This window comes from Molothrus aeneus, chromosome 6 (genome assembly GCF_037042795.1).
Source record: "Molothrus aeneus isolate 106 chromosome 6, BPBGC_Maene_1.0, whole genome shotgun sequence".
NCBI classification, from domain to species: Eukaryota; Metazoa; Chordata; class Aves; order Passeriformes; family Icteridae; genus Molothrus; species Molothrus aeneus.
The window spans coordinates 24,384,437-24,398,633 of record NC_089651.1 but is presented as its reverse complement, the minus strand read 5'-3'; the positions used below and the strand labels follow the sequence as shown (position 1 = coordinate 24,398,633).

Below are 14,197 nucleotides of genomic sequence, written 5' to 3'. Positions count from 1 at the left end.
CTTCTCTGTTTTTAGCAGGGAGCTGCAATGGGTGTGATCTCTGCACTGCTGCTTGCTGGTGGTGGGAACAGGTGTGCTGGGTACTGGGCTGGGAGCACACACAGCAGGAAGAAGGAAATGAAAAGCAGCTGATGCTGGCTGGAGAGGGGTGTGCAAGAGAGTTTAAACCAGTCACTGGAAGGAAATCCAAAGGGAGACACATTTCCTGGATGAGGCAGGGCTGTGGATCAGAGGGCAAAGAAAGGCTCCAGTGATTGCAAGTCCTTCCTCAAAAGTTACCTTTTGCTAGAGAATGTTTTGCTGTGTCACTATCCCTACATTTTCCTGGGTTTTTAATTGCCCCCATAAAAACCTAAATGAAGAAATCACAGCCAAAGGGTTGGATATGTAACTACTTGTGCCATCACACACGACCTGACTCCTAAGAGCTCATCTGGGGACTGTAGTACCTCTTCTTTGAACTAGGCTGAAAGTTCCATTTCCATCCTCACCTTGTTCTCAGTGGGCCTTCAGGAGCAGAGGGGACCTATAATGCAGCAGTTGCTCTCTCTGTCTGTGGTGCACAAAACAGAGAGCAAAACCCCACCAAAGCAATGTATGGAGAAGAAATAAATCCAGAGAAAAGACAAAGCAAAATGAAGGCAAGACCGTTGCAAAGAGCTACTGAAGAGCCAAAGTATGGAGTCCGCATGACTCCAGAAAACCTTCATGGCTAGGAAGACAAGCTGTGGCAGAAACAGGCATATTCCATCCATATGACCAACATTGGAAAAATAAACAGGACAAATGGTATCTTTCACAGACTTGAAGTAAAAGCTTTTCTTTGGTGGCAGTCCTAAAGAGCCAGCCTGACCTCCAAAGCAAAGCAGTTCTAACAGCATGAATCATTTCCATACCAGCTGTCCAGGCTGCAAACACTACACAGATGACCCCTCCTGTAACAACAGAGCCTGCATGCAGCAGACCAAAAATCACCGACATTTCACCCTACATTCCTCAAGAAACACTCATCCTTGAAGAGTCTGTGAAACCTCCTGGCACAGTCCTGGGTGGGGGAACCAAAAGCTTCAGCTTGGCTTGTAGCTGAATGGCCTGGATTGCTGTCCACGTGTTCAAGCCCAGGGCTTGCTTACCTTGTCTTGTGTGTCCTGCTCACAACAATGCAGGGTGAAGGCAAAGCAAATGCAAAGTGATACGATGAGAGACTTGCAGTTCTCACTATATGGACATAAAGTCAAGCAGTGGAAGCAGGACCAGGCAGGATGGAGCACAGGAGAGCAGATCCCTTTCTTCTGAGAAATGGACTGATGATTCACTTCTCAGCAGTGATAAAATTAGCTTGGTTGGTCATACATGTGTATTTGCAGTGCCAAATATTGTGAGGCCAGGAAGATTTACCTGTTGTCAGTTTGACTTGTTCAGCCTGAACATACTTGATTGCTATTTCAATCTCCTGCTGTAATCAGATTGCAAATAAGTCTAAAATCAGAGAAAACTGGGCTGAAGGAATTTGAATAATCATGTAATTCAGCCCCTGCCCCAAGGTTGCTTCCTGCTCTGCTGTATCTATGTCCCAAGAGATGGCTGCAGAACTTGGTTTTAAAGATGGTCTAGTAAGGGTGATGCACCATTCAAGTGTTGCAAGCACTGCAGTCCCCAGGCCTCCGCTTCAGCAGTGCCACTCAGCCTGTCCTTTTCCCCCTTTGCTGCAGGCACCCATGGCCAGTTGCAGCAGCACGTCTGAGTTTTTCTGAATTGCAATCACCTCCCCTCACCCATTAACAATTTACCTGTCTCCAGGTCTCTTCTGGAGCACAAAACTGCTTGTCTGCAGAAATAACTCTCCTTTTTGGCTCCAGAGGGTCAGTAGCAACACCCTCTGACCACCTAGATGACATTTCCATTGCCTTTAGTGAATTGCACTCATGCATGACATATGCAAAGCGTCCATTTCAAAGCTCTACACAAATGCTGAGATGGGGGCTCCCATCAGAGCTCTCCAAGATGAGACAGAGCAGCTTTCCTGTTCAACATCAAAACGGGGTATTCGTTATGATTCTTCCTTGCCTGCAAAGTGCAGCAGTGATAGGCAGAGAAGCTGCATCTGGGCAGTTACACTCAGTACTAAAAGCACTGAATAGAAGCAGGGTTTCAGACCAGGCAATTTCTTTTTTTTTTTTTTTTTTTCTGAGATATTTTAATCTCCAGAATGGATTTCACAGCTCCTATCTGACTGTGCCAAAGCATTTTCCCTCTAGAGCACAGACAAACAAGTGAGGTTTACTTTGCCTGACCTTTTCTGATGACACTGCCACCCATGCTGTGCAAACCGGAGCTGACACCATCTGAGCTTCCTCGGCCTGAGGATAAATACAGTGTGTGTCCTGAGAAGAGGCTTCCTTGTGTTAGCTTGGGTGAGGCACTGAACCAGAAGCTCTTGGTTTCACCAGTGAGTCTCCATAGTTAGGGAAGTGATATCCGTGTTTGGTTAGTGGCAGGAGGGGAAGCTGCCCGTGCTGTGGCTCTGTCCGTGCTCTGTGACCCTGGCTGTCACTCCATTGCTATGGCAAGATTCAGTCTGTCTATTCCTTGCAGCTGAGAGCCCTGCTGACTGGGATGTTGAAGAAAAGACATCTTCCCTCTTACTTGGAGACAGGTTTACTTCTTGCTGAAGGGTCTGGACGTATTTCTTCTTCCCATCTTAGAGTGGCAAAGGTTTTCGTGTTTCCCCCTTTAAACCCACTGGCATCCACATTAACAAAGAGGTTTCTTTACCATTTAGGAAGTAAGAACAGCATTATTTTCTCAGCACAACTCCATCCTGGTTGAATTTATGTCTCTGACCTTTTACCCAAAGGCTCTTTACACTTGACTGAAACATAAGGTAAAAGTAAATGTAACTGAAAGAGCTCATTGTGTGTGTAAGTATAAAGGCTTTTGTGTGCAGGATGTGGCTGCTTGTGCAACCAGTAGCCAAGGAGCACCTTGGGTTGTGCTATTAGTTCTGACAGCCATGGAGAATGTGGAGCAAGAGCCTGGATGGATGAAAACCCCGGATCCAATTCAAGCACTGGCTCCAGCCACCTTCAAATCAGCACTTCTTTGCCAGAACCCTCACCGCTGGCAACTTCTGGCCAGGTTTCCCCCAGGAGAGATGCAGTGCTATCTTTGGGGTTTTTTTCTGCAGATGCCTGTGACCAAGAAAGCCCCCTCCTTGGAGCTGGGAGTCCAGTCTGTTCTCTGTGGAGCCATGGAAATAGGGACAGATTAATAAAACATCAGGGCTTCTTCAACGGGATTATTATAAGTGGTTTTCTTGAGTGTTGGTTGGAGTAATGATCAGAGAGGACACGGATCCATAATCCTATTTATCTGAAACCATATAATCTTCCTGAAGCTCTTTAATAGTGCCAGCTCTTTAATTACAGAGCAGCCACATGTGCTGCTGCAGCCAGGCCTACCTGCAAGCCCTCTGCGGGGAGCGGGGGCAAGGAGACCTCCCAAGCCCTTCAGGCTCCAACCCCGCGCTTTCCCGGCGCCGCTCCCCGAGGGATGCAGAGGAGCCACCAAAGCCGGCCGGCTGCTGAAAGGAGAGTTTGTTCGGTTCGTCTGACACGGCTCCGCCGGGGACCAGCAGCGCCCTCGGGTCCCTGCGCAGCGCCGGCAGGAGCACGGGGGCCCCGGGCAGCCCCCGGACTCGCCCCGCCCGGCGGTGCGGGGGCTGCCCGGGAGGCGGGGGCGCTGCCTCGAGGGGGTGTCTGCGCGGGAAGTCCCGCCCCGGCGGCTCCCGGAGAGGGGCGGGGGCGTGCCGCGGCCGCCCGCCGGCCCCTCGGCAGCGGGGCACTGACAGCCGCCCTGAGCGGCACCGGCGCGGCGCTCCGCTCCCGTGCCCGCCCGGCGGTCGCTGCCGCCCCGCCGCCCATGGGCCGCCGCCGCCGGGGGGCGGGCGGGAGCGCGCGGCCGCAGTGAGCCCGGCCGGCGAGCGCGGGGGGCGGCCGAGCCCCGGCGCCGCGGGCACCATGGACAGTATCCTGGAGCCCTTCCCCGCCGAGCGGCTCTTCCCCGCCGCCGGCACCGGCTTCCTCGACTTCGGCGACTTCAGCGAGGCCGACTTTCTCAGCAATGTGGTAAGGGACCGTCGGCAGCACCCCCGCTCCCGGCCCCGGCAGCGGCGACGGGACCCGGCGGCGAGCTCTCCTCGGTCCCCGCCCTGCCCCGGGGTGCCCCGGAGATGCAGGTAGCCGGGTGTCCACTGTCGCACACGGCCAGCTCCCCGCTGGACTGGCCCGGCCGCTGTTACCCTGAGGAGACCCCGCCGGGGAATCTCAGGGCTGTTGTACACTATGGTTTTATGAGCCTGATGGCTGGGGAGAAGTGTGCGGTGCCAGGCGGGGAATGTACGACCTGCCGTGTGTGAGCTCGGGCAGCACCGAGGCACGGCCGGTTGCCGTCGGGAGAGCTTTGGGCTCAGCGCCTCTTCTCTCCTTTGCCTGTAACTTTTCCTCAGAGTGGCATTTGGGAGATGAAGCGTCTACCGCTTGGCGCTTTGGCTGGACTGATTTACTTTGGAGAGAAGGGTGAGGGGGAAGAGTGACTAGGGAGGAAAATGTGTTGCCAGTCTCAGGGAACCAAAGGGGCATTGTTCACCTCTAGGGAAACTGCCCAGTTTCTCCTAGGAGTCAGGCGAGTTCTCAGCCCAGCAGCTCTCCCTGAGAACACGCACAGACTCTGCTGTAGAGCCCGAGCTCTCCATGGGAGTTTCCATGGGATCCTGCGCCCCCTCTGCCCGGCAGGACCCAGCCCTGAGGCAGAAGTGGGAAGGTCCCCACCCCAGAGGTGCTTTGGAGCGAGGGTATCCGGCGCTGGGCAGCAGAGCACTGCCTGGACGCGAGGCTCCGCCAACCTCGGAGCGGCTGCAGCCGTGGGACAGTGTGCCTGCCCCGGCCAGAGATCTGAGCAATGGCAACTAGCCTTTCACAGTGCTGGCACCTCCCGTGTTCCCGGTGTAGCACTGGGAGCGTCCCTGAGGGCTACCCTTGCAGTGGGAGCAGGGAACAGGGAGAGGGCGAATCCTCTGATGAATCCACTTCTGCTTTGCTACACAAAAGATATTGAAAGCCTTTTATGTTGCCTGCTTTGTGAGAGAGACGGCAGAGATGCAGAATTTGCATAAATATTAAAATGCACTGCACCAAGCAGAGGCACACAGGGTCTGGGAAAGAGATTATGGAGGCAGCCCCATCCCTCAGAGATCTCGCCAGCTCCTAATTTCCGAGATTGCACTGTGCCTCGAGGATTGATTCCACTGGGCTCTACCACAGGCAGCAGAGTCCGCAGTGTTCAGGCAGACCTTCCAATGGCGCATCACCCAAGACTGAGCGCTTGCATCCCCTGCTCATATCTGAGAGACCTGTTGTTAGGAGTTTTGTGCTTTCCCTAATTCTGTACACATCCAGTGTGGATGAAGCTATGCTGATAGGAAGTGCTTTATGCAAAGACCATTTATTCCTTTACCAAAATGAAAATAGTATGTATTGACACCAGCCCTTTTACCAGGTGCAACATGGGCTGTGGTCAGAAGTCAGGGAACCCCTAACCAATATAGGTGGTGTCTTTTTATAGTTAAATAGAACTTCTGCCTTCTCAAGCAGACCCTGTGAAAAAGAAGCTTTTGTGTAAGACTGCCATCTGGTGCCACCTGCCAGGACAGTGTGTTTAAAGTGTGTGGTGGCTGTGGGCAGGCTGGCTCTGTCCTGCCTCATTTAAATGGCTTTTCTGCTTGGAGAGCTGCTTCTGGAAGCAGCTTGCCGTTGTCTTCTCATTTAACTATGTTGCAGTGACTCAGGCATCGCTGTGCTCAGCTGACAGCAGAAAGGCACTTTTTTAAAGGCTTTTTTTTTCCCTATGGATTTTTTCCCAACTGCCAGCACCACAAACTTCTGCTGGAGTGAGAGAGTCAAGCTGAAACCTTCTCTTCCTGCAGATGATACAAATAAGAGATTCTGTAGCCACTTCTCGCCTACCAAATCTGTTGGTGATACAAGAGCCAGAACATAATACATCAGCCTCTTTGTTCTCACTCTGCATGACAATGGGAAGGATGGAAGAAATACACTTGGATTTTCTTACTAAATCCAGCAAATCTCCTGGGATCTTGCAATGTGTGGAGAAGTCCTTTTGACATAGAACTGTGCAGAACATCACCGTGCACAATAGGCATAAAGTTGCCAGTGCCTTTGCTTCAAAGATGGGCAAACTTTTCCAGATATTGTTCAGCAGGCATTTTTCTTAAAACAGGCCAGGAATTTCAGCCATAAAATGTCAGTATGCAATTTTCATGAATATGATTTCCTTTTTTGAGAAAGGAAGCAGAAAAAAAGGTGGATGAACCTTACTGCAGAGTCTGTGCACCTTTGGGGCAAGAATTGCATGTGTCTAAACTACTCTCTTTTCCACAACCTTGGCAGTCCTAATGAGTCATCTTGGTCTTTAAAAAATGGTTCTCTGTATTGTTCATCTGAAGCTGTGACACATAATTAATTAAGGCACATCTGTAAATGCATCTTCAGAAAGATCTGTGCTTGCAACAGAAAAAAAAAATTGAATGTGTAGGAACTGCCTTTCAGAGACATCTGCCCAGGTTGTAGGAATAGGTTGACAGAAACCTCATGAAATTCAGCAAGAACAAATCCCAACTCCTGTCCCTGGAGTGGATGGATGGATGGATGGATGGATGGATGGATGGATGGATGGATGGATGGATGGATGGACGGACTGACCCACCAGGGGTCATGGAGCACTGGTGTGGCCCCAGTAGCAAAGGCAGCTAGGAGCAGGAGTGACCTGATAAATATACACCGGGAAGTGATTATCCCCTTTTTCTTGAAAATCATAAAACTGTGTCTCAAATACAGTGTCCAGTTTTGGGCTGCCTGATAGCAGAAAGACATGGATAAATCTGAGTGCATCAAGGGGGTTGTCACCAAGGTAACTGGGAGATGGAGAATTTCTCCTGTGAGCAGTAGCTGAGGGAGTTGGACTTCCTTAGCTGGAGAGGAGACAGCTCCAGGAGGACCTAGCAGAAGCTTACCTGCACAGCTGAGGAAGTTACTGAGAAGATGGAGCCAGGCTCTTTCATAACTGCATGGTAGGAGAATGAGTGGTCATAAACTGGAACAGGGAAGGTTTAGACTGGGTTTAAGGAACCGATTTATCGCTGTGAGGATTTTGGGTTTTTTTTTTTGAAAATCGTATGGAGAGTGGTGTCTGCTTAATTGGAGAGGAAATCTCCAAAGGACACAAAATGCTTCTCTTCACTTAACTTTTGCTAACCAGACTTACACAGGATGGCTGCTAACAGCACTGTCAGTCTCCTTTTGCTCTAGAGGCCACATACTGCTCTTGAACTTAGGCAGCTTTGTTCTTCTTTTTCTCCCAGAAGGACCTATCATATATAAAGCTAATCCTTCATGCAGTGCCTGTTTATCAGTTTCACCCATTTGTGTCCTACCCAGGCCAGCATATCTGATCATTTCTGCAAGCAGCCATCTATTTGCTTAAGGTCTATTACAACTGCACTCAGAGAACTCTTACTTTCTCATCCAGCTCTTATCAGTGCTGTGAAACTCTTCAATAGACTTATCTCTTGAGTCAGATTCACCACTGTGCTTCACTAGGTTTGTGACACTTGTGTCAGAAGGAAACCAGAATAAACCAACCAAACAGGAGTCATGTGCTTCCTTCTAGCCCAGTATCCCAGTGGGTTTGTTTCTTACCTCTGCTTCTGTGTTTTATAGTGCAAAAAACACCTTCAAAGATGACTTTGGATATTTATGTAAACACAGCTTTATTTTGACTCCATATTTTTCAAAGCATATACTTTACCTCCTTCAAGACTCATGAAGGCAAGAAAATAGCCTGCATGCTCCCTAGGGTCTCCACAGTTAGAAGCTGCAGAATGGCTGTTCAGGCTGTCTCAAGAGTGCTAACCCAGCTCCTCTGGGGAATGCACAGTAATGCACTCTTTCACTGTGTGATCCTGTATGCCCAGGCAATGTGACAAATGGCATTTTCTGGAGCCTACAACGGGACAGCAGAATGGGAGAAAACTGCCTGTCTCTGTAGGGTTGCTCCTTGAGTGCAAACTGGGTGTTTGTCTTACTGTGTGCTCTTTCCTTTAATATTGTCCTGGCCTGCAGGAGGAGGAGAGTGGCAGGACTGTACATAGTGAGTAGGCTGAGAGTGATGCTGGTGCAACTCATAGAGGAAGCTTCCCCTGAAGATGAAGAGAGGCTATTCACCATGGATGACTGTCACTCTCACAGGAAGCCTGTACACACTTTTATTCCTCTTATGCCTACTACAGGGACATAAATAGCACTTAAGTGGTGCTTAGGTGTTGGACTGACCTTTGGTCTGAGCGAGTTTCATGCTCTGTGAACTCCCTCTCACCGTGTCAGTGCACAGTGAGGATGGAGAGCACAGGCAGATTTGGTCACCCACTTTGTATCCCTTACAATTGCTAGACAGGGGAGCTCTGCTGTAATAGGAGGCTGGGTTTCCAGGACTGAAGGAGACTAATCTCTCGTGGGGACACATGCAGCAAACATTTTGGCCCTCTAGTCCTGTACCTGGTAAAATTTGGTCAGTAACACATTTATGATTAGTCTGCCAAGTACTGGATATGAAAAGGCTATTTTCTTAAAATTTTTCTTGGAACTCACCAGCCAGATTCCTGTAGGATCTGGAGCACAGATACAGAGACCTGATGGGGCCTGATGGAAATTAATCCAAAGATAATAATTCCTATATCCTTCTATTTCATTAGTCTCTTTGGATCCATCTCATGGTTTCTACACTTCGTGGCCCTGCTGCTCCTTACTATCTCATGATGAGACTTGCAGAAGTGCTAGCAGCAGGATGAAACCAGAGCTGAACATGGGTCCATGGATCTCTGAGTCTGGGTCTCTGAGCATCATCACTGTAGAGTCACCACCAGGAAAAATGTTTCCCTTTTGATAAAGAAGAGGGGAAGAGACTTGAACTTCGTGAATTTGGAAGACTCTAGGTAAACACTTAATCCAGAGACTGTGGATCATTTGTGTGTCCTATCTTCCAGGAAATTGATAAACATTTGGGATACTCTTCCAAATAAACACATTCATTTGTTGGACAACTGCCTACATGTGCTGGGAACCCATTGTCCTAAATTATCATCTCAGCCAAAGTGGGAGAACCCATTAACTGTGCTCTTGGGCCAGAACTAGGAGAGAGGCTGCAACTTAGAGCAGGAGTGCAGGAAAGCATATGTCCAAAACAGGGTTAAACAGTGGAGACAGAGCCATCATCTTGGTGGGGAGAAGCTGAAAGGTCTTCATGGAAGTGCTTGCAGAGTAAACAAAGGGAGGGTTTGGCAAGAGTTGGAAGTACATCTGTGCACACAGTCCACTCCCACTGAGGGATCAGCACCAGCTGGGAGATGCTGGAGTTGTGTACTGCTCAGTCCATATCTGCCAGGTGATCCTCATCCCTCATGCATAAGGCAGCCATTCAGTGCCACCACCACCACTTTCAGAGAGGGAGAAACCTGAGGTCTCAGTTGTATAGATCAGACTGCAGAAAACCTGTAAGACTGGCCCACTGTACCTTCTCTTGGTACAAGAGAACAAGTACAAGTGGACAAGCTTGTACTGTATGGTGGCTTCAGAAGCCACCATAGTGTGTGGTAGCTTCTGAATTTAATGAAATGTTTTGTGCTCATTGATGCAAAATGTCTTCTGCTGCTCAGCTTGTCCTATTTGTGCTGCTCTGGTCTCATCCATGACTGCTGCTGTGCTGGTCCCACTGGTGCTGCGCTTTTCTTGCTGAAGCCTGGAATGGAGCTATCTCTGGTAGAGCAGGGATTAGGAAAGAAGAGCATTTTCTGAAGCAACCCCTTGAAGGGGAATTTAGAACTAGGCATTTCATAGCCACAGTTGTAGCTGCACTATTTAAAATATGGCCAGGCTGACACCTCTGTGACTTACTGCTGTGTTTCCTCACAGAAAAGTTATTCCTCTGCTTGCTCCCTTTTTTCTTCAGCATTTCTCCATAGGTTTTAAGGTAGTATTTAATTAGCATTTAATAATTACTTATTTACTATTTAAAGAATTTTCAGTGTTAAAGGAAGTAAATGAAAATGCTTAACTCCCTGGAGTTGTCTTTGGGATGGCCTCATGGCAGATCCTCTGCACATAACCACAGGCAGGATTGTGTTCTTGATACAGCAATTTGATTCTCAAGAGTCACTTGTTCCAGTGCATTTCAAGGAAGGGATGAGTCAACCCACTAAAGTTTATGCATCCTTGTCCTGTTGTGGATAGTCCACTGTAAGAAACCAGATGGCTCACAAAAACCAGTTGGTGACTCTCCTTGCTGCATTGTTACAGGAAAACAGGTAGGGCACCAGCAAAGAAGCAAACTATTATAGCTCTCCTAAGAAATGCCCAAAACCTGTCTCTTGGCCTGATTGGCTGAGAGATTTCCCTGGGAAATTCCAGGTCTGTGCATCAAGGTACAATGCAGTCACCCATGCTTCACAGGCAGCCTTGTGGCAAGCATTGTTCTTCTTCAGGAGACATGTCTGCTGGAGGAGCCAAGTGTGTTACGTTCTCAATTCCAAGCTAGTCTTAGTCCTGGGATTACTATATCCTACCAATCCCAGCTTTCTGCCAAGGACTGTATTTTCACATCTGAACTGCTGGGACTTCATGTCTCCACATGGGAGATGAGAAGTAAGAACAAAGGGGGAACCAAAGCCATCTTTCTTGGCTGACTCCCCATGCTGGCACCATCTTTTTCCTGCTGCAGCAGGTGACTTCTGTGCAAGCGACCTCAGTGTAGTTTGGTATCCCTGACTGAAATCATTGATCCAGAGTTCAGCCTGGCACTAGGACAGAGTGGGTGCTTACATGGAGCTCGTCTCTTACTTTTTTCCTGTATCTGGAGCTCAACTTGTGTTGTAAGTTGTTAGGTGTTTCCTTGGGTTGGTGTCTGCATGCTTTGCAATGTTCCTCAGAGCAGAAATAGCTGAAAGGTTGTGAAGAGCCAAAGGTTGCATGGCCAAAGTGGCAAGGGACTGCAAGTGGCATGCTGAAAGGCAGGCTGTGTCTTTCAACCCAGTTGTTCCCCATGTCTGCCATGCAGTGTTTACATCTATCCAACTTATTTCCAGCTGCTCAAGAAAACAAATTTTACTTCTGCTTTCTTGCATGGTTACATCATTCAAAGTTTTCCTTTCCTGTAGTTTCCTGAACTGACCCAAACGCTGCAGCCTTATCCTCTCAACCACCCCTTTCTGACTTCTTTTTCCACATTCTTTTCTCTTTCTTTGTATCTCTCCTTTCACTCTTATTTTCTTAAACCTTTGAAATCACATGGTGCTACTCTGGTCTTTGAAATCACATGGTGCTGCTCTGGTCTGGGCTGTATCCAAGTGATAGATGCTTTATACTTACCATGACACATTGATCAGCCAGAACAAGGTATCATGAAAGTTAGAAGTGCACATCTCCACATACTCTTTCACTCCTTTCTTTCTTGTCCTATTTTATCTTCTCACTTTCTAAGACTGGAGAAATTCCCTATAGAGCACTGAGCAAGGCTATTCTCCCTGAAACTACTACGTAATCTAACCAGCACTGAAGTAATTAGTACCATCTTTAGAGCTCAAAGGTGATGCCTCATGTGAGGTCATTTATTACAATCACTGTCCAGACTGTTCCAGAGGAAACTTACCCCTGACTACCTCAGCAAAGTTGCTTTTGGCTTTTTTACACTGTGACTTTGTCTTGATTAGGAAAAATGTTCATTTAGATCAGTCTGGCTGACCCGATTAGCAAAGCCTGCTCAAAATGCAGTTAGCATTTTTCCTAGAATACATGCAAAACATAATGCTTTCAGCTGAGCAAATTGTGCCAGGAGTTCCCCTGCAACAGGAATGTCAGGGCTCCCTTGGGAGAAACCTGGCAGCTAAGGCTGGGGCCTGACATCAGCTGTGTTACACAAGAGGGAACTGGATGCTACATTGGTTGTGGACATTCCTATTGGATTGTCAGCATTCCTCCTGCAGGTGAGCTTTGTTAGATCAAAGCTCAAACAACATCCTCCATGCTGGCTCCCCACCACAGTGTCATGAGGTCACTGTCATCTCCTTTCGATGGCATGGCACATCCAGGGGGAGCATTGCAGTTCAAGAATAATCTATCTCTGCTGTTCAAGGCTCAGGGGCTCTACCATGAGAACCTGCTCTGGCTCCGCAATATTTGCAGCCCTCTCACTACTTGGAGGAGAGCTTTCCCCTCTAGAAGGGGAAAAAGGTAGAGGGAGACCAGGATGAAGAAGAGGACTCAGTTCCAGAGCCTCGGGAGTTAATTGCTCCATGTCAGAGCAGCTTGATGTTAAATGAGTCTGCTAAATTCATGACAGTTGAAGGAAGGAGCTGGGCAGGTGCTTTTGGCTAAGTTCACTGCTGTCCCGGGGGGGAGGGACTGCAAGCCAGGCAGCTCAGAGAGGAGGAAACCAGCTCTGACATTTGTAAAGACTGTTGATGGAAGGTTTCTTTCAAAGACTTTTCAGTCTCTCAATCTGAGAGCTCTTTGCCCAAGGAGTGCTGGAAATGTGGCTCTTCTTTCCAAGCAAATGTGGCAGACTCTCACAGTTGATGAGGTGCTGTTGAGCCACAAATACTGAATTACCAATTGAATGATATTGGGTTTGTTTTTGTTGTGTTTTTCTATCCTTATGGACAGCGCTGCGGTGAGGTTGTTGGGAATGGGAGAACTGTATTTTGGTCCTGGCTCTGCCAGTTTCTTAGTGTGTGATCTTCAGGGTGTCACTTGCAGTGAGGCAGCTTTTGATCACTATAAAAAAAGTGGACATCCTTATTCTTACTGAAAAGGAGCAGTGTCACCAATGGGTGAAGCAGATTAACAAAAATTAAGACTGGAGTGGGGTTTTGCTAGTAAGTATCTGCCAGGAAAGATCCATAGGAGCTATTACTTTGCTTTCTTAGTTGGACTCTTTTTCAATGACTTTGCAGCTATACATGATTTGCCACATTTTCAGTTTGGCTGATCTATTCTCCACTGATATCCCAGCTATCCTTCACCCCTCTCCTGTTCCTTATCCCTGTGGACTGCACGTGTCTCTATCTGACCTCAGATACTTCAAGCTAATCCAGAGTAATCTTTCTGTGTCAGTATGAATGACTGCATTGGTCAGCATCAGGATTTAAACTAAAGTACTTTTGGCCCATGCTGTTACTGGCCTGACCATTCTGGGCCTTACTGAAAACCAAACAATTTGTGCTTTATAAATCCAGTGAATGGGCTATACTCATACCTCATCCTCCACTGTACAACCAGATCCTGGCTCAGGCACAAAACTTAGCTTCTCTGTCAGTTTGGTGCAACTTGCTGAGAGCACCCTGTTTTATTTTTGCCCCAAGCTGCTGCTTGGGGCAAAAACTCAGTGCTGGGCCGAGTTCTCAGGCTCCCAAACTATTTCTCTGCTGGTTTGTAAATGAGAAGGAGGTAACAAGCTCCTTCTCATAAAATACCAGAATGTTATGGCTTTGTCAGTCCCTAGCATGATATTTCAAGACCCATGTTAGTCCCTCCTGCTGCTCAGCACATGTTTTTGCACTTTCCCTTTCTCTGGAAGTGCCTTTTCTTCACAGTAACTCTGTCCGGCCTGTTGTAAAGTTAGGATCACCATCATCCATTGGGAAGAGTGATGCAGAGGTTGCTTTTCCATCCTCTGATCCTTCTCCTGCTCTTCAGGTTTTGTCAAATATAGTTGGCAGCTGTTCAGCAGCTGGATTAGCAGTAATTAATGAGCAAATGACCTGCAGCACTTTTTCAGACCTGGCAAAGCACATACCTTTCACTTTTTTCTTACACAGTTTTCAGCTCTTTTTTATCATGCTGGGAAAGAGCGGAGTAGCAGCAGATGCTGCTCTGGTCAATACTGGGGAGTGAACAGAGGCTGCTGTGCTTTCCTTTGCTGCTAATCAGTACCAGGGTGATAGGTAGGGGCTGCTAGCTAGGACAGCTTTTTCTCCCTCCCATTGTAGCTGCAGCCACAGTGAGCAGTCAGTGGCAGCTGTAAGCAGCTGGGATGAGCTGCAGCAGAGCAGGAGTAATGCTGATTTCTTAAT

At 48.2% G+C, this 14,197-nt stretch overlaps 1 protein-coding gene across 4 annotated transcripts in view; it reads left to right on the top strand.

Moving 5' to 3' along the window:
• Window positions 1-14,197, top strand: part of CREB3L1 (cAMP responsive element binding protein 3 like 1) — a 63,459-nt gene that overhangs the window by 14,254 nt on the left and 35,008 nt on the right. For 3 of the 4 annotated variants that reach the window (XM_066552640.1, XM_066552641.1, XM_066552639.1), the window contains exon 1: window positions 4,006-4,127. The exons of the other annotated variant lie outside the window; for it this stretch is intronic. In XM_066552640.1, coding sequence (XP_066408737.1) covers window positions 4,020-4,127 — 108 coding nt within the window. In that variant the 5' untranslated portion in view covers window positions 4,006-4,019. Of the gene's footprint in view, window positions 1-4,005; window positions 4,128-14,197 lie in introns of those variants that run through there. 4 annotated transcript variants of the gene reach the window in all.